General features: G+C 52.0%; 2 protein-coding genes across 3 annotated transcripts; both read right to left on the bottom strand.

The window, feature by feature from the left end:
• Positions 1 to 1,069: 1,069 nt before the first annotated feature.
• On the bottom strand, positions 1,070 to 5,740 carry LOC119090356 (exosome complex component RRP41). Of its 2 annotated transcripts, none has more exons than XM_037213156.1 (4): positions 5,644 to 5,740; positions 3,221 to 3,369; positions 2,599 to 2,838; positions 1,070 to 2,082 (listed from the first exon to the last, which is right to left on the bottom strand). In XM_037213156.1, exons 2-4 carry the CDS (start codon positions 3,359 to 3,361, stop codon positions 1,741 to 1,743), a joined length of 723 nt encoding a protein of 240 aa, XP_037069051.1. In that variant the 5' UTR covers positions 3,362 to 3,369; positions 5,644 to 5,740; the 3' UTR covers positions 1,070 to 1,740. The 2 variants fall into 2 exon arrangements, with proteins under 2 accessions (XP_037069051.1, XP_037069052.1); XM_037213157.1 differs by having other exon boundaries at positions 3,221 to 3,366.
• Positions 3,417 to 21,902, bottom strand: LOC119090149 (serine/arginine repetitive matrix protein 2). Its single transcript, XM_037212943.1, has 4 exons — positions 21,285 to 21,902; positions 20,923 to 21,005; positions 19,411 to 20,486; positions 3,417 to 3,428 (listed from the first exon to the last, which is right to left on the bottom strand). Exons 1-4 carry the CDS (start codon positions 21,722 to 21,724, stop codon positions 3,417 to 3,419), a joined length of 1,611 nt encoding a protein of 536 aa, XP_037068838.1. The 5' UTR covers positions 21,725 to 21,902.
• Between the last annotated feature and the right edge of the window lie 4,581 nt (positions 21,903 to 26,483).

Genomic DNA, 26,483 nt, shown 5'->3' with positions numbered 1-26,483 from the left:
CTCAAGTAATCTGGTTAGATCATTTTTTAGACTTATCAAGCGAACGCATGTACGCTAACCAACAATAATAAACGAGTTTCCCATCCGGTGAAATCCCAATCACTGCCAACGCTCCAGAAAAACATGGGCAACTCAAACACAGCCATGTAAATCCGAGTTAATCTCCCATCACACTGCCACGCAAGCTTCCTGCCCAACAGCTCTCACACACATTCAGAAACATCCAGCATTGCCACTCGGACGCCTATCGATGAAAGCCAAATGCCACGCAACATGCCGTCATGCGCAACGAAACACGCGCGACATAACGTTCCGTCACGATAGCCCAGTTGCCACCCGTTAGTCGTTGCCTCCCAAAACCCAGCCGTAAATGGGCGGGTTCAATTTGCTTTTAAGCGCTCACAGCTTACCCCCAACTGGGACAGGCTGCAGCTGAAGACGGTGGCTGGCAGTGGCAGTGCGAGGTGACGTCAGAGGGTAGGGCCGGGTGGGCTTGCCGCGAATCACGGCAAGTTATGCTTCCGCCTTAAGTCTTGTCGTTGACCTTGAGTTTCACAGTCGGAAAGTAAGGCGAGGACTCGCGCAGCTGGAGCCACCTATTGTGTCATGCTCCCACAGGTCCATCCAACCAAGAGGCTCGACGAAATCGTCGAAACAGCCAGTTGCTGCATTCATCGGCTTTCGGGGATACTAAGACATGTATTATTACGGGTGAACAGCATTGGAGCTTGCGGGAAGCCTGAATCCGTTATTGGGTCACTTGAGATTTGATACCAAATATACTTACCATGAGAAATTAGCGCGTTCATATGCTTTAACGACGCCCGGATTCGGGCCAACCACGCCAGGCTCTCGAACAACTGGCATAAGCGTTCAACGTTGGCCGCTGGCGTCGCATAACTGACGTGTCGTGACGCGGTCACATGATGGCCATCACCGAGTTATTGTCGAAGCCCGAGCAATCTTAAGCGCCCAAGGTGTTTTAGACCAACAGCTACATTTTAGAACCAACAAGCCGTTGTGCTCTGATCAGCGTCCTGCAGATATGGCTTTGAAGTGGTGGCTGGTGTATTAGAAGCATGGATGCGTACAATGTTCACTGCTATGATGTCGATTTCCCAGTGAAGTATTTTCGATGTGCCACCAAGTTGTGAAACAAAAAACGGGTTTCACAATGCCAAAAGGCCACCCCAGCACATGCAACAGTCTTGGCACACATTTACACTTGAAAACGCAACCGGCAGACGACGCGAGGGGCACGCTGGAGGCCTGCCGACCCCACTCTCTCTTCACAACGGCGCCTCTCACCAGAGCCGGCGCCGGCAGCGACACATCCTCACGGCCGAGGAGCCTCCCCACGCGGGCGGTCAGTCGCCCGTCCCGCGTCCAGACCGCGGCGCGCAGGACCGGCAGCACCAAGGGTCAGAGTCCAACGCCCGCCCGGCGGCGCGCGGCGCACCCGAGGTCCGACCGCGGCGGAGCGTGTGACGCAGGCTGGACCCAGTGCGGAGGGAACACCGGCATGACCCGCACCGTGATGGACTCAGCGTCGCCTTCAGCGCGATGGCGAGGGCTCCCGCTCTGATCCTCTCGCGGGGCAATCTCGTCGTCGCACGCCCGCGCCCACGTGCGCACATGCGCTGGGCCGGCCTGAGCACAGGCCACCTTCCCGGGCGCCATCCGACGCTCCCCTCTCATCTCCACCTCAGCTCCGCCCCCGCGCCCCTCCCTGCGCCGTCGTCAGAGGTCGGCGGCGCGCGCACTGACGTGCCTGCGCACGGCGCGGTTCAGGATGGTGTGCACGTCTCGACACGCCGTCTCGGCCACATCCAGCAGCTCGGGCAGCTTGTCCACGTGGAAGCGCTGGCTCATCTCGAGCAGCGGCAGCCGGCCGGAGCGCGGCAGCAGCGCGGCCGTCAGCTCGGGCGCGCCGCTCGCCTCGCTCGAGCTCAGGTCCACCAGCGGCCGCTCGCGCAGCACCGACGCCGAGCACGCGCACACGTAGTCCTTGAGCGCCACGCCGGCGTCGATCAGCGCCAGCGCCGCCGCGTTCACGCACGTGGCGTAATGGCCGCCGTCCGCCTGCCGGGGGAGACGCGGTCAGCACCACGGCCGCAGGCGGAGGGGAAGGGGAGACACAGCAGCGGGCGAGGGAAAAAGGCGTGTTTGACGTGTGTATGAATGGTAGTATTGTGCAGCTTCTTCACGTCATCGGGTGGGACACAAGTGGCGGTTTTGGGATGCAAAACACGACCCACTAGCAGCTCAGGAGGGCCATTATCGCGCGTGGATTGCACTGCAAACCTGAAACCTGACGCCACCATGACCGGCTCAATGGTGCGACGGCCCCCTAACTCACTGCGGCATAGGACACCAGCCGACGAGAACTACGCCATCTGCAATGCTTTCAACTTGCAAGTCAACCCTGAGACAATGAAGTGCGAACAGGCCTGAAGCGACGAGCGCCGTCCGGGATCAGGCCGAGAAACCGCACCATACGGATGGCCAGCTTCTGTGCCGGCCGCAGCCACCCCGCCGCGGGCCCGGCAGGCCGCCGCCGACACCGGCGCGCCCGATAGTAGCCGCCCCACCGCTCACCTGCAGCACCTGGACGTAGACGTCGATCTGGGAGCGCGGGTAGAGCGCCACCTGGACGACGCTCTCCAACGTGTTCTGCAGCAGGGCGGTGAGCTCGAGCGAGCGGCGGTCGCCGCCGGCGCGCCGCTGCCGCTCCCAGCCGCTGAACACCGCCTGGCTGTACTGGCAGTTGATGGCGGCCGCGTCGTGCCGCCGCTGGCTGGCGCGCGCCTCGTGCGGCCCGTACACGGCCGCCAGCACCTGCGACACACACAGCTGTTATAGGGCGGGACGCTGGACGGAGGGGCCTCGCTGGACGGCACCGATGTGCATGGTGCTTTGCGACTTCGCAAAGGATGGCAGTCAGTAAAAGACGTAAGTGCGTAAGTATTGCGTAAGTGCGAAGCCCATGATGGCTCTCATTCACCACACACTACTACACACGTGCCAGGGCTTTACCCCGAATAGCACTTGCATGCTATCATAACGATATACAAACTGAAGCTTCAAATACGTCAAAGGGCGGCGCACCAAACCTCGCAATATGCAGTGAGCACGGCAGTGCCAAGACGCATAGGGCAGCACGCCGCACACATATACAGCACACACAGGACACCACAGGTCCGCCATAGCCGGACCGCACCTTGGTGTTCCCCTGCTCCAGGTAGGCGCTGCCGTCGGCGCGCGAGAACACGCCCAGGCGACACTCGATGTTGCGCAGCTCGTGCGCGCGCCGACCGTCCACGCGCAGCCCCTGCTCGGACAGCAGCTCCAGGCCGGACATGGCGGCTGCTGACGGAGGGGCGCCGGCGACGTGTTACACCGGGCGCGAGGGGTATTCAGACATCCAGCTGCCAGAGGCGACGGCGGGTGTCACAGCGGGAACGAGCGATACGCACGCACTCGTGGTGAGTCGGCAGGGTGCGCTGAAGCGAAACGACTGATGCTGGCTGCATGTCCTGGACCCAATTCAAAATAAGTTGTGTACATTTGGCTGTTAAGTGTGCAAAATGTTGTTATGTTGGAATGATGACAAACTTTAGCACAGCAACACAGCAATAATGCACTGATACTAAGTGAGAAGCATGAAATGTCTACAAGGAGTATGTCAGCACAAATTGTTACATCAACAGAAACTTTTAACAAACTTATCACTATACAAACAAGCTTTGAACATGACCTATGTTTGCAATATACGATACAAGCATTTGCACAGCCCTACCAGTTATGACAGATGGAAATAAGGTGTGGATATCATATCTTAAACAGCACTGTAACCAGGAATCAAATACAAGTTAACAATATACTGCCAGAGACAAGTGTACAAGAATACAGAAGAAACAACCAAAACAGGTGTGCATAATGATATTATGTTTAATCAACACACATAACTTATCAAGCCACCTGGCAGTGAGTTGAAATACTTCACATGGGTCTGTCTGTCTGCCACAGTGGCAATACTGACAGGACCAGTCTGGCAGTGACTGGCATCATAAAGACTTTTCATGATGTAATCAAATGGTGATGCATTGCAAATAATATCTACTAAACTATAATTGTGTTGTTCTAGAACAGTTCTTTTGCACTTCAAAGCATACTTATAGTGACAATTGAGCTTTGACATAATATTTGATGCTTGCCACAAGGTCTCAAAGTAAAAAACATTCCCTTTGATTGAAATTTGACACAGGTGCATACAATATTGAACAGCAAGAGGTGGGGTACAACATGAGCATGAAATACCATGTCTAAAGGCCCATACAATTTTACAAAATCAGCTCAACATGTGGCTGCAATTAAGAGCAGTGGCATGACAATTTGGAGTTAAATGAACGAAGTCATCAAACTCAACACATGACTAGCATTACGGAAAGTGATATATCAATTTGGAGTTAAATGACATACATCAAACCTTACAAGGGAAAATATGGATTAGTATCTAACCTTATGAAAACATTGGAGCTATCAGCAACACATTGTCCTTTACTCCATAAAAAGTCATTGCCATCCATCACACACATAGCCTAGTCACACAACAAGCTGTAATTTATAAAATAAAGTATATATCAGTCATCCAGTTCAAATAATGCTAACCAAATTTAAGCACATGTCTCAGCTAATCTGCCTTCATGCAGAGCAAATAAAATGTTATCTAATTTGGTTGTTAAGTAGTTAAATGTGACTAAAAAGGTTACAACATTACACTTTCAGCTGATCAACACCACTGATAAAGAGATTGTACATGCCTACAAATAAAAATCATTACACGACAGAAAGGAACGTTTTCCATCATGTTTTTTCCATTTTGCATGAGATACTCAATCATCTGACCAGTGGAAAAAAGGATACAAATCATAGCTACCAACAGGTACCTGATTTATTTCTTCCTATTGAAACTTCATACAGCAGGCTGATAATATATAAAGGAAAGATATGAGATTGGCATCAAGTTACCAGAAACAATCTACCTGCATAGTAAAATTTAGACAAGGCAACAGGATCAGTCATATACCAACCAAAGAAACATTCAAAACTCATGCTATCAATATCATTACCATCTGCTGGTTCATTTTGGTCAGGTCAGTTCGCGCTTGATACGGCTTGATACTTGAGTTTGGCACATGTGCATTATCAATTTCAGCACAAGATGGTACTGTTTCAAAGATTTGCATGTTGGAAAGGCAAACCTGAGCAAACATTTTCATGAATGCTTCATGCACAAAAATACAGAATTTCACCCAATTTAGCCTCACATGATTATGTGCATGCATGCAACCCATGGATTCAGCTCACTTCAGTATCTGGCACAATATACAAATTTTAAGGACTAACCCTCTGCCCCCTCCCCAGATTCAGCTAAGTTATGCCTCTGTAAACTTTGGTTGGTATGCCCCTCCCTAATGCGAGTCAACTCCTCTCAATTACCGAACACAAGAAGTTAAGCCTGTATAGTTCAAAACAGATTCGCCGGTGAGCTCCCAAATACGCTTGAAGGTGTTTCATTTCCGTGCACGAAGCCGGGAAATGGAAGTATATTACCACCCAACTGACTAGGTGGCGCTGTACCTGTATGGATCCCTCAACTATTTGCCTCAGGTACTTCCGCAGAACAAATTCAATACGTCGGCTGCACAGCTATGCATCGACACCCCAAATTCCACCAGGCACACGGCGGCACGGACGACGCTAAAATTCTCGTGCCAAGGCCGTCACTGTCGGCGGCGCGCCAGACATGCAGCACGAATTTGCTGCCAAAATTGCCATGATAAAGGATTCTTCGATTGTTTTCCAGGTTGGGTCACTCAAGCGTGTTTTGCGCTCCAGTTTCAGGCGATGGCTGAAGCGTGCTGGATAAGTGTTGGGTAATCGACGACGCACTCAAGCTTGACCACATGTTGTCACCAACTTTCACTGCAACGACTGCGCGGATGACCGATGAAAAACTAGGGCGGTAAGACACGTCTACCACACGGCAGGACCACGATGGCCGTAGAGAAGATCCATGGCGGTAGCGGCGTCGTGGCTTTTTGAGGATCCAAAGCTGTCTGTAGCCATTTTCCTACCAGCGGGTTTTTTAATGTAATTATGCGCGTAAGAAGGACCAATTCGGTACCTGTGCAGTAAGTTTTGCTTAGCGAGGATCTCGATCAAAAGTTAAATCGAACAAGCAGTTCACATAATTTAACGTGTTAACACTCCGGACAGCGCCCAGTACCCGTTAAAATGTGCAGTGGCCCAGTACCCGCACACGTCGCCTTCCGTAGGTGCCGGCATGAAAACTATTTTGCGTGTGCATCACGCTGTTACAACCCTACTTGTCGGGACATAGCGCTACCAGGAACACACTCAGTTGTCAAGATTACTGACATCTGAGCTACCGAATAAGTTGCAATGTTTGTTTGCGATTGAGAAAAAGAATCAGCACACATGATATTGCTAACCGAGTGAGGCAATGTCAGGTCATAGCAACGAGTAAAAGCAATAGGGTGCCAATAATCTACAGCAATTGATAAGAGGAAAAAGGGCCAATAGTCCAAGCAGCGGTGAAGTGATTCAGAACGACAGGCGATAAGAAAGCACAAAACGCATGATTAATAGGGATCAAAGAACGTTCGCCGCCAAAATCAATTACGAGACAGGCCGAGCCTCTTGGCAAAATCAATGCAAGCATTAGTATATACCGTGGCGGATTTTAAACCACCAACCTATCGACAAACGCACATGCCGCGGAATGCACAAGCCAAGGCACTACCTCAGGATTTCAATAAACGCATGCCAATAAACACATGCTTTGCGACATGCATGAGGTAATGCATTAACTCATCCTTTCAATAAACGCATGTGTCAAGAGATACATGAGTGTTTGTAGCGCAGTTGTGCTTTGTGTCCTGCGCCTCTACTGAGGCGGGGCGCGGCGGAGGCGCGCCGCCGCCGCAGTGTCGAGTGTCAGGTTTGCAGGCCGGCCCCGGTTCACGGTCCCCGCTGTCGGGAGTCGCCGTTGGGAGAGCAGAGAGGGTAGGTGGACAGTTAGCGGCTGCTGTGGTGCGAAACTAAAATACAGAGAAGCTTTGGTGAAATACTTGGCGTCTCACTACAACGAGCTAACGCATTTCCTCAGCCTATCTAAAAACGCTTGTGCCGCGAGATGCACGAGCTTACTCATCATACGGACGATCCGCTCCATTTACGCTTTCATATGCATGCCCCAAACATATCGGGCGGCGCTGGCACAACGTGAACACATAAAAGCCAATTCTACTGAGGCCCATTTCTATGGGCACGGGCTGTATGATGAACTTCTTTCAGCACTAGTTTTTCGGTTTATAGCGTGATTAGAAGAAGGCATGGACAGCATCGAGCATTCTGCAATGAGCGCATGTCTTTAAATGAATTCTGACAGATTATGCAGGCATGGACAGCACCGCTTGTGCTACAAGGTGCACAGCTAACCAAAGGAACTCCGACAAAGAGCTTCTGCGAATAAAAACACTTCGAACGGTACGAGTTATCCTATTGCCAACTATCCATGGAAATGAATTCGAACGGTAATCTAGCATATAAAAACACGAAGCAAACACAAAAGCGTTCGCCGGTTGGCCTAACTCAGCGAAGATCGACACAAAGGGATGACAGCGGGCTTTCTTAAAGAGGACGCTGACCAAATATGAAACAATTATTTTCAACGTGGTGACTCGTAAGCATTACACATATTTGGTGAGGTATTCATAAGCAAAGGAGACCGATCTTAGTCATATTTTCGGCAATCCAAAAATTATCAGCTCGATGCACCACTCCGACACCCTTTCAATTTCGCGCCATTTTAGTTCTATGTCATACACTCCGGAGTAACAGAGACGCCCAGACATATGCACTTCTCCGGGCTATTCGCACGCACGCACAGACCGATGCAATCGCAACAACCTCCGCAACCAACGATCCAGGTTCAAAAGGTCAAACAGACTAGTGAACAATCCAGTGCCTCGCCCGTCCAGAGCAAGTCTGGCTGGGCGTGGATTGACGTGTCTCGAGGGCCTCGAAGCTACTGAGGACAAACCCCGGTCATCCGCTTCGAACAAAGATCGTCTATCGATCTACAACGGCCTCTTTTCAGATGAAAAATTGCTAAAGCCGCAGCAAGTCTTAGTTTTATGGGAAGACTCAGTTTAAAACAGCGAAGGCGGGGAGGCGAAGAGGTCAGCATGACTCACGACGCGACGGTCTCACCCTTCCGGCAGCAATCCCCAATCAATTCCAGTCACAGATACTTCAGCTAATTGTGGTGATCAAGGATCGATTAAGGATTTCGACAGTTGTAGCGGCTGCGCAGCGCGTCGTGCGCTTTCCGTGGTCCGGCGGTAGCGAGTGGCCGCCAGCCTCGCCTGCGGCCCACGATCCTGCTGGTGGTAACGCACACACACCCACACGATGCCAGTTCCGGTTCCGATCAGCGATCGATGTCAACTGCAGAGCTTGAGCTTATGATTAATGACCTCGGTGGTCAGAGCTTGAGCCAATGATTAAGGATCTCGGCGGCCGGAACTTGAGCCAATGATCTACGACATCAATGGTCAGAACTTGAGCCAATGACTTAAGACATCGGTGGTCAGAACTTGAGCCAATGACTTAAGACATCGGTGGTCAGAACTTGAACCAATGATCAAGGATCTCGGCGGCAGCGGCGTCTGTCGAGCGTGTCGTGGACTCGCGTAGCCCTTAGTCCGGCGGTGGCGGGTGGCATAAGGCACTTAATAAAAATGCATTTTGCATGAGATATTGGTAATAGAATGTTGCTCCGTCATACCCGGCTTGTAAATGATTTAACTCCACGGGAATGGAATTTATTCTTACTCAAACAATTGGGAGCCAATCAAGATTTGAGTCAGAGCCTTGAGTCAATATTTTTGAAATAATGACTCGAATCAGTTCTTGATTGAAGCCAATTGGCATCGCTGACTCTAGGTCTCATTCAGACGATAAAATAGGGTCTGAACTCTTAATCATGATATCACGAAACTTATTCCAATCGAAACGAGCAGTTTTAATTCAAGCACTTGTACCAACATCGCCAATTTGGGGTGAAGTTTCCTTCCTATCCAGTGCGGTCGAGAGCGAGAAGGGCTGGACCAGAAAACATGTAGGAATTCAAATCCGAAGGAAAGCTGGTTTTGATGTGCATTATGAGAGCATGTTTGACCATTCTTTATTGCTCAGCCCCCCGTCCCCACCTCAATTCATTTTGCGAAAGCACCCTAAAGCGCATACCGTCAGTGAGATAAAGACATAAGGACACAAAGATATCCGGCCAGCAGAGCCGCGGGGGCCCATAGGCTGGCCTACCTCAGGTGCCATACATATCCTCAAAACTTATCAAATGACATGCATAAATTAAACTATAAATGGGATATCTAGACCAATAGAACTTGTCCCAGCGGTTTTTGAATGTTCCTAGAGACGGACTTCCTATAACTTCGTTTGTCAGCCCATTCTAATGGTTCACTACTCTTTGAATAAATAGCATCTGTCTCTTCATAGTTGTACTCCTACTTTTTACTAAATGAAACTGGTTTCTTCCATGCCTCGGCCTAATTCCAATGCTCCATGTAGTTCTACCTTATTTATTCCTTTCATAATCTTATATACCTCTATCAGATCCCGTCTAAGTCTGCCATATTTCGGTTAATGCAAATTCAAGCCCCTAAGTCTATCCTTATATTCTAATTGTGCTTCAATATTTTTTATATTCGGTGATAGAGTTGCTAGCGTTTTACTGCATTTATCAATCATCTGCACCACAGCGTGTTTATCAAAAGATTCTGGCATACAGTTTATGTCATCGTGTACGAAAGGAAAAGGTTACGTTCCCCGAGGCATCATGCGTTGGTTTACGGATTGTATATTTATGGGATGAAAGTTTCAGTAAATATATCAAAATATCTGCAAGCGTGTATGCTTTATCTATGCCTTTTCCTCTTCCCAAAATATTTTTCACGCTTGCAATGTAACCCGAACAATCTTTGTGTTCATGCGTCAAAGTCTGCTGCATGTTTGGATTACATCCAGCCAGGTTTCCAACATAAGCAAGCAATTTTGTCATCCATCCTGCTACTATTTTTTAAACTTTCGAACAGTTATCCTTTGAATGCTCAACTGTACTTATAATTCGTCGCTAATTCAAGTTCATTTCTTTCTGATTGAGCTCATTCAAGCCTCGAGCAGCGAATCAAATCTTACTCAGAATAACTACTGAGGCTACAGATTCTAATCAACCTCGCTCCACGAATAATATAAAGGATTCTTGAACCAATTCTGCATTTGAATCGAATCAAGCACAAGTCTGCCAATGACCAAGCACACAGGCAGTCCTGAACACGGAAAGCGCCATACATTGCACACAAATTCCTACCATACCTCTGAATAGTGAATCGACGCCATTAGTGTACCGATAAAAAATCAAGAGCACATTAACGACACAACAGTATCAACGCCGCCACTGCGTACCCGCACCGGGTTTAATGCTCATCAAATACCGACCAGGAGGACACGCTTCCGGCGACAGATAGACCAAACCGACACCGCCCGGCTCATCCACACACCATGGCACACATCTGTCAGAGCCAATGCTCGGGTCTTTGCAGCTTTGTTGGTGAGAGCGTGTTTCCATTCACGTCAGACGGAAACACGCGGAGCGGCGACGGGCGTGTGTAGTGACCGTTCGAGCGTGCGTGGACGCTGTGTCATGCCGGCAGGTGTGTCAGGCGAGCTGACGCGGGCGCCGCCTGCGGTGTCGGGGGCCAGCGGAATCCCCGTCGCGTGGAGCTTCTGCCAAGCCAGCGCGGCGGTTGTCGGCCGTCGCCTTTCATGTCGCCTCGTGGGGCACTGGGTAATGGGGACCGCGTTAAATGGCCAGCATGGGCCAGTTCACCATTTCCTTGCAGCGCAAATGTTAGCGTGATGGTGAGCCTTGCGTACCCGAAAAATCCTTCCACCACAACCTGCTGGTTGCGAGTCAGCTTGTACAGCCCAAAGGTTAATCCCTTCATGCACGCCCACAGCAGACTGCCGTCATTTGCCACTGCTTTTGCAACTCAGGTGCGCTCAGCTAAACAAAGATAGAGCATTTCACCGAGACAGCGACCGCGTCGCGTCAAACGTCATGATGGACGATAAAAATACAACCGTGCTGTCATGCTGCGATGACAAGTGGCGTACCGTACCGTGCTACCGCGCTCTGAGCTAGGAACCCTTTCGCTATTTATATCTTTGAGAATCAGGCCCCCTCCCCTCCGACATCCCTTGCCCTTCGCGTCCAACCTTCAAAACAACACCCAAGTGCTATGCCGCGCGGCGGTCCCACGAGCCGCGAGCGGGGACGCGAGAGGCCGCGTGCCACCCCACTCACAACAGGCACACACCGGGCCAGAGCGAACCCCTCAGTTTCCAAAGCATGCCTGGCGCGCCGAGCCCGGCCAGGGCAGGACACTATACAGAGCGGCGCTCCTCGCTAGAGCGGCGCTGCGAGCCGTTCCCCGAGCCGCAGGCAGTTTCAGCTGCTTTCCGCATCACTGAGATTCTCAGATGGCGCACGCATCTCTCCGTCATTGCCCTGCCCCTGTCGCTATCTCTTTCTCTCCACTCCGCCCGCGTCGTCTGTTCCCACACGCTGGCGGTACACGCGTCCCTCAGCCGGCTCATCTGGCCAGCGCTGTTATGACGTCACATCGCCGACATGCCGGCCCCTCGCGTCACTCGGGGGTTGAGCGTCCCCCACCTCCGCGCCGCCGCGAACCGGCACTGGGGTAGCCGGAGGGTGGAGTCCCCACCGAGGACATCTAATGGCAATATGTGGGTGGCACATTGGACGCTTCGCAACTAGCCCAAGCATGATTTTGTGCATGCATACAAACGGGCGTGCGCAGAATTTCTCAATAGGGCCAGGAGACAACTTTACAAATAGCACTGAAAACTGCGGTTATTACACCACAGGCAGGAGCGATTTTTTATCTTGTAAAATGTCGCATTTTTTATTTTGTTTTCACGCGTGTACCTGACATTTCAACCATGAACATCTCGTCACGTACATTAATGCAGGCCACAACATTAGCAAGAAAAGGGCATACGGTGAGGAAGACTTGAAGCTTTAGAGCGTATCGACTGTAAGAGGTCACGCAGCATCCATTCAACGGGTTGCATGTGCGTACAAAGTTGTGCGTGAGTCCGCGGATTTTAGCGCACCCCTGTTATTCAAACACACAATCCTTTTTTTGGTGATTTAGGATCGAGGCCTCTCAGGCTGATAGCGCTCGCGAGGATGAAGCGCTCTAAGTCAGAAGCCTAAAGAAACCAATAACTATACGCACGGCCGAAGAAGAGCGCTCTTATCATTAGCGTTCAGCGTCACAGCTTGTATTAATAAAATTCAGCCTTTCAGATTACACGCACACAGACACACAAACACACACACACAAATATATATATATATATATATATATATATATATATATATATATATATATATATATATATAGAAGATGGAACTTGTATTCAGGATTTGGCCAAGGCGGGGTGGCCCGGTGGCCGGCTGAACGCCCTTCGTTAGGGTAGAGGATCAGTTTAACCCCCTGTCAGATCTCAGAAACTAAGAGAGCTAGACACCAAATTCGCAGGGTGTATAAGCGTGTACGTGAACTTACTTGTGTCAAAATTTGAGGTTCCTGGGTCATAACCGTCAGGTCATATAAGGCTAAAATTCAGTGATCTTGTTTGAATTTTCCAAGGTCGTAGTGACTTAACTTGTAAAAGATTGCTTTCAGTTCTGCATTTGAATAAGCGTCCAGGACTACACCACGCAGTGTATTCCTAAAAGCAAAATGTTGACCGAGATAATTTTAGGTCAGTGACTCCTTTTGACGTTAAATAAGTCTATGGAACATATGTAGCATGGTTCCTGTCAGCAACAAATCAAAAATGAGCACCAGAAGCTACCCCATGCAGCGAGTTCGAGAGCAATATTACAGGTCGGTTTTAACATTGATCTGACTTTCGTACTAGACCCTAAGTCAATTGAATTTCTTAATTCAACTGTTGTGCCGCGTAAGAAACTATCTCAGCGATGTGTGGTTTCGTCTAACGCTCCGCTGTTGCATCAGATTAAACGCTTTCCCAGAAATTGTCTGTTGAATCCATTACCTGAATTTGACCTGCCGCAGGTCAGCAACATTGCCAAACTTAAATTTTTGGCAAAGAACTCGCCATTCCATTTTCTACAGATACACAAAATTTAGTGCGGCTACGCAGCGCCGTTCCGAAATAATTCCGGGAAAGCCTTCGGGGGGGGGGGGGGGGAGGGCCAATTGACCCCCGCCCGAGCGCGCATCACTGAAGAGCCGGGATATTACTGTGTCCTCTGGACCTAATTGTCTTATAAAAATGAAGATTTTGGGCAACTTATGGCACATCCTAGAATTGAGTGCTTCTGACAAGTATAGGTTATGATGCTCCGAAATAAATGCTTTTGATATATTTTCACCGCACGGGCCAATGCAGAATTTTGTCAGAAGGAATGGCACAGAAGTTGTAGTGCCTGTGGTTTCGGTCCGCTTTTACAATGCGGCGTTGGGCTCTTTAAAAGGCCTGCTTGGATTTGGTACCTGCTGAAAATGACAATTATGGTGCCTCGCAATGAAGGTTTTGGTGCCCACTCGCTCAAGAGTCCGACGCAGTTTCATCAGGGTGGAAGGCACGACATGGCTATGCCACTGAAATGAAAGTTTGTTTGGTGCTAGCTTACCAAAACGACCGCTCCAGGATTTCGTCAGGGGACACGGCACGGACACTGTGGTTCACTGGAATTTGGTGGCTCGAAAATGGAGGTTTGTGCCCCTTGTGGTGCCCCTAGAATCTGTCACCTTTCGAAAAAAGATTATGTGGTTCCGAAATAAAGGTTTTGGTGCCTCTTCTGAGATTTTGGTGTAAAGGATACCAAAACCTGATGGACCCCGAGGGGGATGGGGGAGGGCACGGCCACATGGCTCACCCCTTTGGATCCGCCCTGACACCACCATCCCCAGCGGGCAGGTGGCAAGTGGGTAGGGGAAAGGCATGGCCTGAAAAGCTCACATTGCTGTAATGATTTTCTGTACAGCGTACCGTTCTGCCGGCCGTTAAGCCTTCTTGTCTCACGCCCAGGATGGCTCGACACCCGGCCGGTTGCCAGGCTGATTCATTGGCGCACAACTTATGAGGTATATTTATGCTCCCAAAGCTAGTGGAGGAATAATGACATTTCCAGTATGTTGCGTGCAGGCACACACACACACACACACACACACGCACACACACACACACACACACACACACACACACACACACACACACACACACACACACACACACACACACACACACACACACACACACACACACACACACACACACACGACACAGAAGACACAAGTATCGAAACTATGGCTCCTACAAGGAAAACGCAACAATGAACACCAACCCTGTCCACCGGCCAGCACACTGCCTCCCGGCTAGTCCGGGCGGGAGGAAATGTGTCAATGAAATGTGTGCCCCCCGCGATACGATACAATGTGCTCTGTCCACACAGAAAGTACAAATGCACAATACCCAGAGGGCTCAGTTTTAATAAAAGCCGCGTAGCAGGGACAGCCCGACTGTATTCAGGTAAATACTAAGCTAACTGAGTAGCGTCGTATTAAAAGAAACACTGAGACAACTTTGGCGCTGGTGACACATTTGAGCGAGCTGAGACACTCAAACAAGGCTATCTAACGAGGTAGAACCGTCCGGTCCGAAAAAGTGGCAACATGAAGCTTGCTTGAGAACAGAGGTAGTTTGGAAGCAAAGCCTGCATGACGTCAAGTATACCATATTTGATGACGTCAGTGGCACGGAGCCCTGTCAGTTAGCCAGCTGACTGTTACACAACCCATTAATTTGAATAGTGGCATGTCTTGGTGGCGTGCGGCTGGCGGTTCCCCGTTGGACTGAGAAGAAATTATCCGTCATTTCGCTATTCGCACACATTTCTGGAATGAGCAGTGAGTCATGGAACAGTTAAGCCTCATCAGAATGTACGATTTTTGCATGTATGATGATATAACACGGGGATATATGTCATGCGGCGTTTGTGGCGTATTGCATTCCATGACCAGGCTTGTCGTTGGATAGCCGTAGGCTTGGCTGTGCCGTTTGTGCCTGGTGGCAGAGTTGAACAGCTCGGCTTGCATAATTTACTTTGCCTATAGGCATGATTATATGAACATTTGCAATATTGATTTGTAATAGCTCTCGCTTTTCTTATCAGTGATGTGAGTGCAGTAAGGTAAGTAAAGTAAAACCCTATGATATTGGCTTTATGATGCTACTGTCAAGTGTTTCTTTACATCAGGGCTTGTACACATATGCATAATAAAATGCTCACAGACTAAGCATTTTAAATGCCACCAATTGTTCAAGACAAGCTGCTCAGGAGATCTCTCGTACGAGGCGTAGTCATGGCAACTGCGACACGCGATGCGCTACAAACGCCGCATAACGTTTAATCCCTAGCTATGTACACCCCACGGAAGGATATAAAAATTATGATGAGGTCAAACTATTCCGAGATTCAATCTCCCTTCCAGAATTGTGTTTGCATGAAAAGGCCGTGGACCACTCATTCAGAGTCCAACCGGGAAGCGCCAGCCGCACGCCCCCAAAACATACCATTCAAACTAGTGGGTTGTGTAGCAGTCAGCTGGCTAATTGAGAGGCTTCCGTGCCACTGACGTCATCAAATATGGTATACTTGACGTGATGCAGGCTTTGCTGCCAAACTACCTGCATTCTCACGCAAGCTCGATGTTGCCACTTTTTGATAGAGTTAACCGATACGGATGACACCCCCCTGCACTCCAACGAATATGTGATAAACAACCACTAAACCATGCAACAAGTGTGACTTATAATCTAAAGAGGTGGCTTTTTAAAGCGCTGCCCCCACCGGAAAGGAGGTCGAGTAGGTCAGCCAGTCCAACGCCGGATGGGGGTGATCAGCATGCTAGGCTCTGCACTTCCCGGAGTAGTACAGCCTCAGCGTGATCCGGAAAGGCTGACTGACTGGCGGCCGCGACGCGTCTTCTAATGTACGGCCGCTCCGTGACAGTTACGGCTCGCGCGGCGCCCGCCCCTCACGGCCGCCGGTCTTGATGCTGTCCTGTCCCCAGGGACGGCCGGCCGTTCATCAGAGTGCTGGCCCCCGGGCCGGGCCGGGTCGGTGGCTTGTCCGATGTGGCAGTGTGGTCGTTGGCGCCGGGGCGGGACGCGCGGTCGAAAACTGTCGTGGTACGTCGGCCGGGCTTCCCACAAGGCTGTTATGTTACGCAACCTTGGATACGCCGTTGATTAACTCCAAAAGTATATTGTAGAAGCAAAACAGTTGTTGCGTCAGCAAAGCATCAGACAAACAACCCGTATCACCCAATGCAAACGCATGCTGCACAAACACTGCCAGCAGCTTTAATCGCTGGAATAATGTTTTTTTTGGTGTGGATGTGTCACGCACACTCTTAACCTTACCTGAAGATCATGCCTTGCGCCCTAAGAAAAATTCACAGTCGGCTTGGACGGGTGCTTAGCACAACGCAAGAGCAACTTACACCAAAGTAACACCTGAACCTTCCTCCCAGGAACCACCGCTATCATCGCGCCTTCTCCGTGAGTCCTGGCCTAACGGCTGGCCCAGCTCCACAAGCTCCCATGCATACCGCGCCAGGGGTTCGGAAGCCGGCGGGGGTCCCACGATCGCCGCGGCTGCATTGGTTCCGGCGCGGAAGAGCACTGCTGCGGCCACGAGGCCAAGTCGCCCCGGTACTGCGTGCACACATGCGGGCCCCGCACCCCACAGCTTACACACCGCGCCGGCACCGGCCCTTCGCCCGCCGCCGCTTCGCGGTAGTGTCCCCACTGGCCGCGTGGTACACGCGAGAGAGTCGCAGGGTCCTTTTCGGCGTGGTCATGTCCCCATGCGCCGGGCTGCTCCCGCCGCGCGTCGTCCTCCGCACAGTTATGTCCCCACTGACAGCATGACGCGCACCACTGATTAGCAGGATCCACCTCTGCACAGTCGTGTCCCCACTGGGCGCACGAGTCGCACCACGGCTGCTGCAGCTGCTGCGCGAGCGGCCCATGCGACCAGGGACTGAGCGGACCCCGCACGACCCGGCGCGACCTCGCCACAACCCGCCGCAGCTGAGGGACGCGGTCCGGCACCGCCAGCGACGGGCAGGTGTGCGTACCGACGGTGCCGTAGCGCGTGCGCTGAGCCGAGCACAGCTTGTTGTGTCGCTGCCGGCTGTCCGAGCTCCACGAGTGACAGGCCAAACACAGCCAGGGGCAGCGTCCGGGGCAGCGGAGCCCGTGCTGCTGCGCGTTCCCCGCCTTCTCACCGCACACGGAGCACGGCGGTGCGCCCGCGCGGCACGCTGTCTCGTGGTTGCTCAGAGCCTGCGCCGTGCGCAGTTGCTGAGAGCATCGCCGACACAGGAGGGATTTGGGATTTGACTGCGCGGACGTTGAGGTCGCCGCTATCGGTTTGTCTTTCGATGCGAGGTCAGTGCTCCGTTTAGCCGTCTGCTCAGTCTGTTCCACGTGCGGGTTCGGCTGAGAGGAGTTTTGCGGATGCTCCGAGGGCAGCTCGGAGGAATTGAGTCGATCGGCAAACTCGGAAGCCGTCGACGCAGGAGTTAGCTTGTCATCAGTTGAGGCGCTTGACTTCGCCCTGGTTTCTGATGACAGGCCTGATGACCCCTCGGCGGTCGACTGATGACCTGACTTGCTGCCAGAACTTGCGGGGTCCCCTGCAGTTGACGTCAACTTGCCATCACCTGAGTTGCACAATTCTTGCTTAGCTTTCGATGGCAAGTCTGACTTTTCTCCAGGAGCAGGCCGATCACTCGACATGTCCTCTGACGTCAAACGGCCCGATGGGTCAGTATGACTCGGCTGCGCAGCCTGGGCCGAGCACACCTTATGGTGGGCCCGTCGGATGTTCGACGTCCATGTGTGGCAGGCCAGACAGAGCCACGGGCAAATCCCGCGGCAACGACGGCCGTGCTTGAACGCATCTGTCACATTCTCACCGCACGCGGAGCACGGCGGCCCACCCGCGCGGCACGGCTTGTCATGCCTGTTCAGGGCCTCCATCGAGGGCAGACACTTGAAGCACCTCGGGCAGCGATGATACTCCAGGCCTGACTCCGTGGACGCTGGAGTCACTGGATCAGCACTGGTCGCAGTGGTCTTGCAGGTCTGCGTGGTCTCTCCCGGCTTGGACGCCTGCTTGGTCTTCCCCAACTGCGGGCTCGACTGAGGCGCATTCGTAAGCTTTTCACCACTTGAGACACATGCTTCTTGTTCAAGCCTCGATGGCGGGTCTGAACACACCTCCCTGGCGCGTGAATCACGCGAAATGATTTCCAAAGTCGAACGCTCCAACAGGTCACTACAGCTCAGCTGAGCAGTAGCTGAGACGGCGTGAGGAACTGACGAGCATGAATCATCTGTACCGACAGCCACCTTATCGTGACTTTCGCCACTTGGAGGCGCCCGGAGCGGTTCATTTGCAAATTCTACCGCAGGTATCAACTGGCGAGACGCCTCTTCAGTAGGTTTACACGAACTCTCTTTGGAACTGGGTCTAATCAACCCTTTTTCAGGGGTGGAACTACGCAAGTCCACAGCAGGCATTGCCTTGCTCACATTTTCTTCACTTGATAACTCCCCTACACGGGATAGCAGTTCCTCGGGCGCGGCTCCCGCGGCTAACATCTGTTTCTTGTCCTGAGAGCTTGCCAGAAGTACCCCTTCTGCAGTGTTCGCATGTAATAATTCCTCGTCGGACAACCGAGGCACTTTCGCGTCAGTGGGCCCCTGACAACATTCGGCCTCTTCCGAAGCTGCCAGACCAGAGGAAACATCCCTGTTGCTCACGAGAAGGGCATCCTCCTCCGATTTCGGTTGTTGGCACGCTTCCTCCCGAACCACTTGAGAGCAAGGCTCCCTCCTAAGGAACGAGTCAGGACGTGATTCTTTAATCCCAAGTGGATTGCCCGACTCATCCATGTGTGAGGGCTCATGGACCAAGTCTTTGGGGGCTTGCAGTTGTGATTCCTGATCGGTTGGCTTATCATGACTTTCTATCGATTGGCTCATCGGGGCTTCGTTACCGTCCGAATGTGAATCAGTGGTTAATTCACTGACAGCTCTCTGCAAGGGGACTGACTGACTCAGCTCACTGTGAGACAAACGGCGTCGTGATTCAGCGTCTACTGTCGTCTCATCTTGAACGGTCTCCTCATTCACTGGCTCTGTTTGGTGGAGCTGGTCGCTCGACTCGGTCTCGACGGGCGCCTCCTCGCTGAGCAGCTGCTCACATCGCTGGTCACCGTGACTTGAATGACGGGTCAACGGCGCCTTCGGACTGGACGTAAGCCGTAATCTGTCCGCTAACGTTGTCCGGCCGGTCGAGCTCTTCTTGGCTGAAGAGCAGCTCGTCTCACTGCTTTGTTGCTGACGTTGCTTGACAGTCACCGTCCGGCTCGCAGGAGAGCGTCTCCGCCTGCTCTCTACATCTGTCGGTTGTTGGTGATAACTTTTATCGGATGGGGATGAACGGCCGGACCGATGTGGTGTCGAGCGGTGAAGCCCGTCTCCCTCTTGCACGTGGTGATTCTGACACCAGTCAGGTGCCGGGCCTGGACGAGAATTCCCCGAAGACCCCGAGCGACGGCGACGTCTGTCTAGTGCGAAGCTTCTCTCAGAGAACCAATGGTAACGCGACGGTTGGTGCGGCATATGATGTCGCGGCCTTCTAGCCCGCCAACAGTGGCGCGATTCCCCACCAGACGACGAGCGATGCCGCGACCTGCTTCTTGCGCGCCGGTGGCATGTACTTTCCACGGACGCTGATCGAGGCCGCCTGTCGGAGTTCCGCTTTGGCGAAGACCTCTCCGCCGATGCCAAACGCCGGCATGACAACTCAGATCTGCGGCGTCGACGAGATCTTTCCGGTGAACACAAGCGACGGCTGATCCTGCTCGCTGTGCTGCGATGACGGTCCCCTGATGTAGAGCGACGACGCGATCTTTCTTCAGACGACCAGCGCCGACGATATCTTAAGGTTGACGTGCTGTGTCTTAACCTCCTCCCGGGTGACCTCCGGCGGCCCTCGGCGTCGGTTGCGGACCGGCGGTGTGAGTCTTCACTAGACGACGAACGGCTCCATGACATCCCGTCAGTCACGCCGGGCGGTGCCACAACGCCGTGCGACCGACGCGCATGATCTAGCAGCTCCGCAGACATGCACTCCCTTCGGCAGACGGGACACGGCTGTTCTGACGACCCATCTGGAGCAGAGTAAACAGCAGACGGGACGTCACAGAAATGATCAGCAGCGAAACCTAATCATGACTGCTGGGACGGAGGTCAAATCAGTGTGCCACGACTTCCCTCGTTCCATCGCAACGAGCGTAACGAGATGCTACCATGCCGACCGACACGTGGTGTCCGTCTACATGCCATGGTGTAACCGCTCTTAAAGTCGGTGGAGTCCGCGCTACAGCAGCGTTTGAGCACATCGGTCCATTTTTGTGTTCCACCCACAGAATGCGGCAGCAAACCGGAAGCGGACCACGGTAACATTTAAGGCATGGCTAAGGCCGCGTTAAATGCGTTCACAAATTTGAAACGATATCAACGAGCATCTCATGACTTTTAACTGGCGATTTCACGTACAACAGCTGAGCCACGGTAACGAAACAAACGCCATGTCCATGGCGTCACCTGGTCGGGATGACAAGTGGAGGAAGGTCTCCCACGGATCCCTGTGCACGGTCTGATGAACGTCGCAAACCAACTCCTCCAGCCTGCGAGGGGAAAGAAGACTTAGATCTGTTAGCTTTTGCAATGACAGCGGAAATATCTGCTGCACAACCCAAGCCGCAACCACGGACAGAGCTTCCGTGAAGCTGTTTTTCGGCCACTGTTACGTTCATCGCACAACGCAGGCAACTGGGTAATGCTCACGTAGTTCCAGTTAGTTCGTGAAGTTAAGCATGACAGCAGCAACATCACAGAATGCGCAAGAAATCTCGCAACGGCCGGTACTCCCCAACCGGAAACATCAGTTGTAGCGCTGTACCAACCTGACTGGAAATGGAGACGCGGTGACCAGGTACCCCTTACTTCTCTTTGACACGTTCCGCTCTTCTTCTGGATCGTGCCAGCAACGTTTGATGGGCAATATTGCGGTGTGCCTTCTCTTCGATGCTTCCGAACCACTTTCGTCTGATTTCGGAAAGGCGCGCTTACTGCGTTCTACCGATTGATCGCATCTATTTGAGGCTGCATTACCATCATCATCTGGATCCTCCCAGCACTGTTTTCTGGGCGAGCTCTCGGTCTTCAGGCAGTTCAGCAGTTGCATACCTGCCCGCAGCATTTTTTGTGCCTGTCGTTGAGCGACTTTCTCTTGCACGGTAGCAAGTGTCATCGTTAAGCAACCGTCGTTATACACCCCACCGTCCTTCGAAGAGTTTAAGGCGACTGGCCACTTTGCAACTTCTGCTCTTGCTGTAACTAACATGGACCCCTGGCTCACCTCTGTCAAGTTGGATCGTTCTTTTCCGGCATACTTTTCGTCGAGTCCAGTTTTCTGATCCTCCGGCACTTGTTTCCAATCTTCTCCTGGCAAAACCCTCACCGATGTATTTCCGTGCGGCGCCCCCTCGCCTTTCACGGCTGCAGCCGGGCCATCCTCGTCCTGGTCCTCAGACTCAATAACGATGATTTCGTCCGTGAAGCTCCACGGCGAGTACAACGCGCAATCGGGTGACATGGGCGTGTCCACAGGCGACACAACACTGCAGCTCGGTGGGTCAAGCCGCCCGCTTCCAGTCTCGACGGAGTCTGTCGCAACGCTGGGAGGCGACCGGCTTCCCACGGGTGTCTGCGAAACGGCGCCGTTGACTGCGTTAGCCGGTTCGTCACGTGACTTGACAGCCACTTCGGATGGGCTTTCCACGTCTGCGGGAGAAGCGGCACTTTTGACGGCATCGGCGAGTTCGTCACGTGATTTAGCATCGTCCGAAGAAAGCATCTCCACAAGCGTGGCAGAGGCGATGCTTTTGACTGCGCCACCGGGTTCGTCACATGCTTCATTGCCAGCCGCAGGTGGGACCTTGACAAGTATCGAAGCGTTTTTTACCGTGTCAGCGGGTTTGTCGCATTGGTTGCTATCATCCACGAACGGGCTTTCCAGAGGCATTGGAGAGGGGATGTTTCTATTTGCGTCTGTAAGCTCATCACGTGGTTTGCCATCAGCCGTGGATGGGCTTTCCACAGGCACCGGGGAAGCAATGTTCTTGAATGCGTCTGCGGGTTTATCACATGGTGCAATGGCAGGCGCTGATGTCAGATGGCTCTTTTGCCGTTTCGGTTCGCCAGCAGAATTCCCGACGACCGGCGGCATTTCGTCGGCAGTGACGGGCTTCAGTTTTTCAGTAGTCTTCTCGGGAGATGACAAAGACGTAGTCGCAGTGGGGGTTATTTGAACAGATATATGGCATCTCGCGCTGGCGGCAGCCCGCGCAGTGTCAGAAGGTGATGGACCGCACCCTGGAATACTGCTGAGCACACCCAATGGATTCCGTGGCGGGGTTGCCGTAAGTCTCGGGGGTGGTGCGTGAAACCTCGGAGGTGCTACCTGAAGCCCAGGCGGTGGCGCGTGAAGTCCAAACGGTGGTGGAGGTGGCAGGGCGTGGAATCTCGGTGTTGGTCCCGGTGGGAGCGGTGTCGGGTGCACGCCCGCTGGCCCAGGAGGCGCAGCGTGTAGCCCCGATGGCGGGTAGCGAGGCCCCGGTGGTGGCACTTGAAACCCGGGTGGCGGCACGTGAAGCTCTAGCGGTACCGCGCGCAGTTCCGGCACTGGGGCATTATGGGCGTGAGGTTCTGAACTCAAGCCGTCCTCCTCTCGCCTCTCCGCTTCGGGCGGATCGTTCGGCCCCGGACGGGGGCTGATCTGAAATGGATTCAGCGGAAGGAACTCGTTCTGAAGCTCGGCAACGCTTCTCAGGTGAGGGCCGAATCCCGTGAACAGCTCTTTTTTCACGTCCGGACAGATCACATCGCGCCAGCTGCTCGTACACGTGACGCGGTCCCGAGCCGACGCCGGCAGTCGCTCGCTCTGAAGCGACACCAGATCGCAGTTGCCATACAGCCGCCGGATGGTGGTGGCGAACAGGGAGTCTATCACCTGGCGACTCGGCAGAGCCCGCAGGAAGGGCAGCCCGTATGCATCTGGAACACGGACACAACGTTTATTGTCACGGTAGACCTACTGGGCGGGCAGAAGCTGAACTTCGATGCATCCGGCGGCTTCTTCCAGTCAAATAAGATTTTTGTGAAGCAAAGTAGCAGCTTACAGAGACTTCAAATCACACCGCACAAGGACATGAGTTGTGTAGTGCACAAATTGGGTTCGATGACTGGAGAGATTCACTGGTTTATAACCTGCCTTTTTATAGCCTGTTATATGTGCCTGAGCAGCGTGACTTTAAGGCGGCATAAATTTTGGATCCTTCTTCGTTGAAAAAGTATGATGTAGGTAGGGAGCGTGAACGCCAGGTAGCTCATGATACATTTTTGCTCACTGTGCTGTAACACGATAGCATCCAGCGTCATGCTGCAATAATGGCAAAACGTGATTGTACCGAGTTCACACAGCATGTTTGTCAAAGGGACCTGCCCAAACAGCTTCACTGAATTTTGCCTGCAAAGAGCGTAAAACCCTGGTAAAAAAAACAGTTTCTCAGCCCACCGAATCCCCGATACCAGAGATGCCACTAATTTTGTGTACTGTCTTCCGCCGCAACCATGCGACGCCGCCATAATGGATGCGCTGCCAAACAGTGCTTGTGGCCCACTGAGTGCCGAGTTTTAATATAGCGTGAAGTGTATTACGGATTACCAATGCAGGTGTATAAGGGATAATTATCGATGTCTTTACACAAAACTCCGTCTTTCAGACAACATTGTAAAAGGAACTGAAATACACGGTAAAAAGACGTGTTCGGGTTTCACGAAAGGGGATACAAGCAGCCTCAAACCTCGACCTGCACTAAGGTGCTGTGAGTGGATAACGTATAAAAATGCATGCACATGCTAACTTGAAGGAAGAAAAATAATCTTTTTGACCCAGAGAGCATGCAGGATTGAAGGGAAGCTAAAAACAGCATGTCGCATCCCGCCTTTCATTTTTGCGCAGAGAAGAGCACCTAAAAACTGTATGCCAAAGATGAGTTCGGGAAAGACAAATGGGTGTGTGTTTGGGGGGGGGGGGGGATTGCAGCCACCGAAAACTGTGGCCACGAGCAGAGCCCGTCAGCTGACGGTCACGGCACTGAGTCAAGCTCCAAATACCCGTCCCGTCTCCCTTTCTTTGGAAAATTGGATACTATGGCACATTGTCATTGACGCCACATAGGCACTGTAATTCATTCGCGGACGAAATCACCCAGTTTACTTGACATGCGTTCGATTCAAAACCCGTTTTGACAATTTCTGGGATCACCCGGTTTCGCATCGTTTACATTCGCCACTGAGTTTGCAGTTTTCAGATATTGCCATAGCATATAAATTTTGAAATGATTATCGATCTACGTCGGTTGCACCACAATCAGCTGATAAATATGACACGTGCGTCACATGAAATGTTCTTATATCCTTTTGGATCACCTGTTCCCCACCTTGAATAAACTTTTGGGGTTTTTAGTTCATAGGAACTCACATCTCGTCGAGAGAAATCAAACGCCAGTTAGTTCCGCGTAATTGGCTCAGTAGCTCCCAAGATCTCACGGCATCAGGGAGGAGATCAGCCTCTGTATTTCCCGGAATAGCTTTAACTGGCGGACTTACACGGAGTGGAAAAGGGTTAATGGGTTAATGGAGAGCCCTGCCGAAAAAGGGCTATACTAAGAAGTCTGCCGACATTGAATGGTAAACAAAGAACGGTTGACAAGATATAATACACCTTTTTGTGCATAAATATACGAATGAACGATGTACGAGTTCAGGGATACCATAGCTTTCTACATCTGTGCCAAAGCTGTCACTTTATGAAACTTAACACCCCCGTCGCCCGGACTTGGAAGAACGCCTCGCCTCGCATGTTACGCTTTGCCGCAAGTCTGATCAGGCCTGTAAGCTTAGCAGCCTTCCCAGTTACACATGTTTCTTACATAAGCATTAGATAGCAAGTATCGTGGCCAACACGATACCAGAGAGGGAACCTTCTAGGCCATCCGTCTTCAGGACTGACATTGATCTACCACACTTGAAACTGGAGCAAACCAAAGTGTCGTAGTTGTGTTAGAATTGGGACTCGTCATCTTTTCGCCCCCAGTGTCCCGAGAGAGGTCGGCTGATAGCTTGGATTTCGCTGCTTGAACTTAAGGTTTGAGTGTAATACATTTGATAGGTGCGTCTGTAAAATAACCATATCGTTTGTGTCTAGTGACCTTCGGTTTCGGAGAGCAAACCAAAGCCCACCAAATGTGACAGGTTTCATTTTTTTTACCAGCAATGACTGGCTGAAAAGGCGATTACTGAAAGGGAAAAAAAGACGTCACACCATCAAACGAAGAGATTAAAAAAAAAACAGCTGAACTTAGAGGGACCTGCAAAACGGACACCTACCTTCCAAAAGTGTCCTCTTTTCCTGCGGGAGGGAGCGGCGTCCCCAGGCGGACATGTCTCTGTTGCTCGTCCTTTCAGCCGTTTTCCGTCCTTCGTGAGCACGAGCCGGTTCTGCTGTCCTCGCCTCACTTTTTTCCTTCCCTTTCTGCTTGCTTGTTCGAGAATTTTTTAGTTTCTCCCCTGAAACCACTGCCTTCGAAAGCTGTGTTTCTTGCTGGCTTTCAATGTTAGTACGAGGTACCATTTTCCTGGAAGACTGACTCAGCATCGTCCGAACGTGGCCCAGCGCGGCTCGCACTGCTTTTGTGCACAGCTCCAGCTGCTTCTCTACAGTCAACCCGTGCCTTTTGTTCAGATTGTCCCTCGCCCTCTTAGCCCTAGTGAAAGTCTTCCCAACCTTTCTGTCGTGGGCGCCTTTTGATATGCTGTCTCTAAAGTTGTCCAGAAGCCAAAACGTTTTCTCACAGTAGTCATCGACGCACCTGGCGGCATCGTCGTCGGGCTTGCCACCTGCCGCAGATTTGGGCGCCCAGGTAAACAACCGCGAACTCGTTTTCACTGGTGACGTCACAGGACCAGTCGGTGTGTCTGTCTGAGTGCCATGGTCTGCCTTCGTAACAGCCATTATGGGGGCCGAAACTTCCGCCGTA

This window comes from Pollicipes pollicipes, unplaced genomic scaffold, assembly GCF_011947565.3.
Source record: "Pollicipes pollicipes isolate AB1234 unplaced genomic scaffold, Ppol_2.1 Scaffold_3087;HRSCAF=3621_pilon_pilon_pilon, whole genome shotgun sequence".
Taxonomy (NCBI): domain Eukaryota; kingdom Metazoa; phylum Arthropoda; class Thecostraca; order Pollicipedomorpha; family Pollicipedidae; genus Pollicipes; species Pollicipes pollicipes.
This window is presented reverse-complemented; position numbering and strand designations above follow the sequence as displayed.

Bases quoted from the DNA above. Each gene is read 5' to 3' on its own strand.
- LOC119090356 (XM_037213156.1), bottom strand. From the start codon at position 3,361: ATGTCCGGCCTGGAGCTGCTGTCCGAGCAGGGGCTGCGCGTGGACGGT. The intron at 2,839-3,220 runs GTGCGGTCCGGC...TGTGTGTCGCAG, and splicing joins TGGAGCAGGGGAACACCAAG to GTGCTGGCGGCCGTGTACGG. The intron at 2,083-2,598 runs GTGAGCGGTGGG...CTCCCCCGGCAG, and splicing joins TCTACGTCCAGGTGCTGCAG to GCGGACGGCGGCCATTACGC.
- LOC119090149 (XM_037212943.1), bottom strand. From the start codon at position 21,724: ATGTTAGTTACAGCAAGAGCAGAAGTTGCAAAGTGGCCAGTCGCCTTA. The intron at 21,006-21,284 runs GTTGGTACAGCG...TTCCCCTCGCAG, and splicing joins GCGTCTCCATTTCCAGTCAG to GCTGGAGGAGTTGGTTTGCG. The intron at 20,487-20,922 runs GTGACGCCATGG...ACTCTGCTCCAG, and splicing joins CCACTTGTCATCCCGACCAG to ATGGGTCGTCAGAACAGCCG.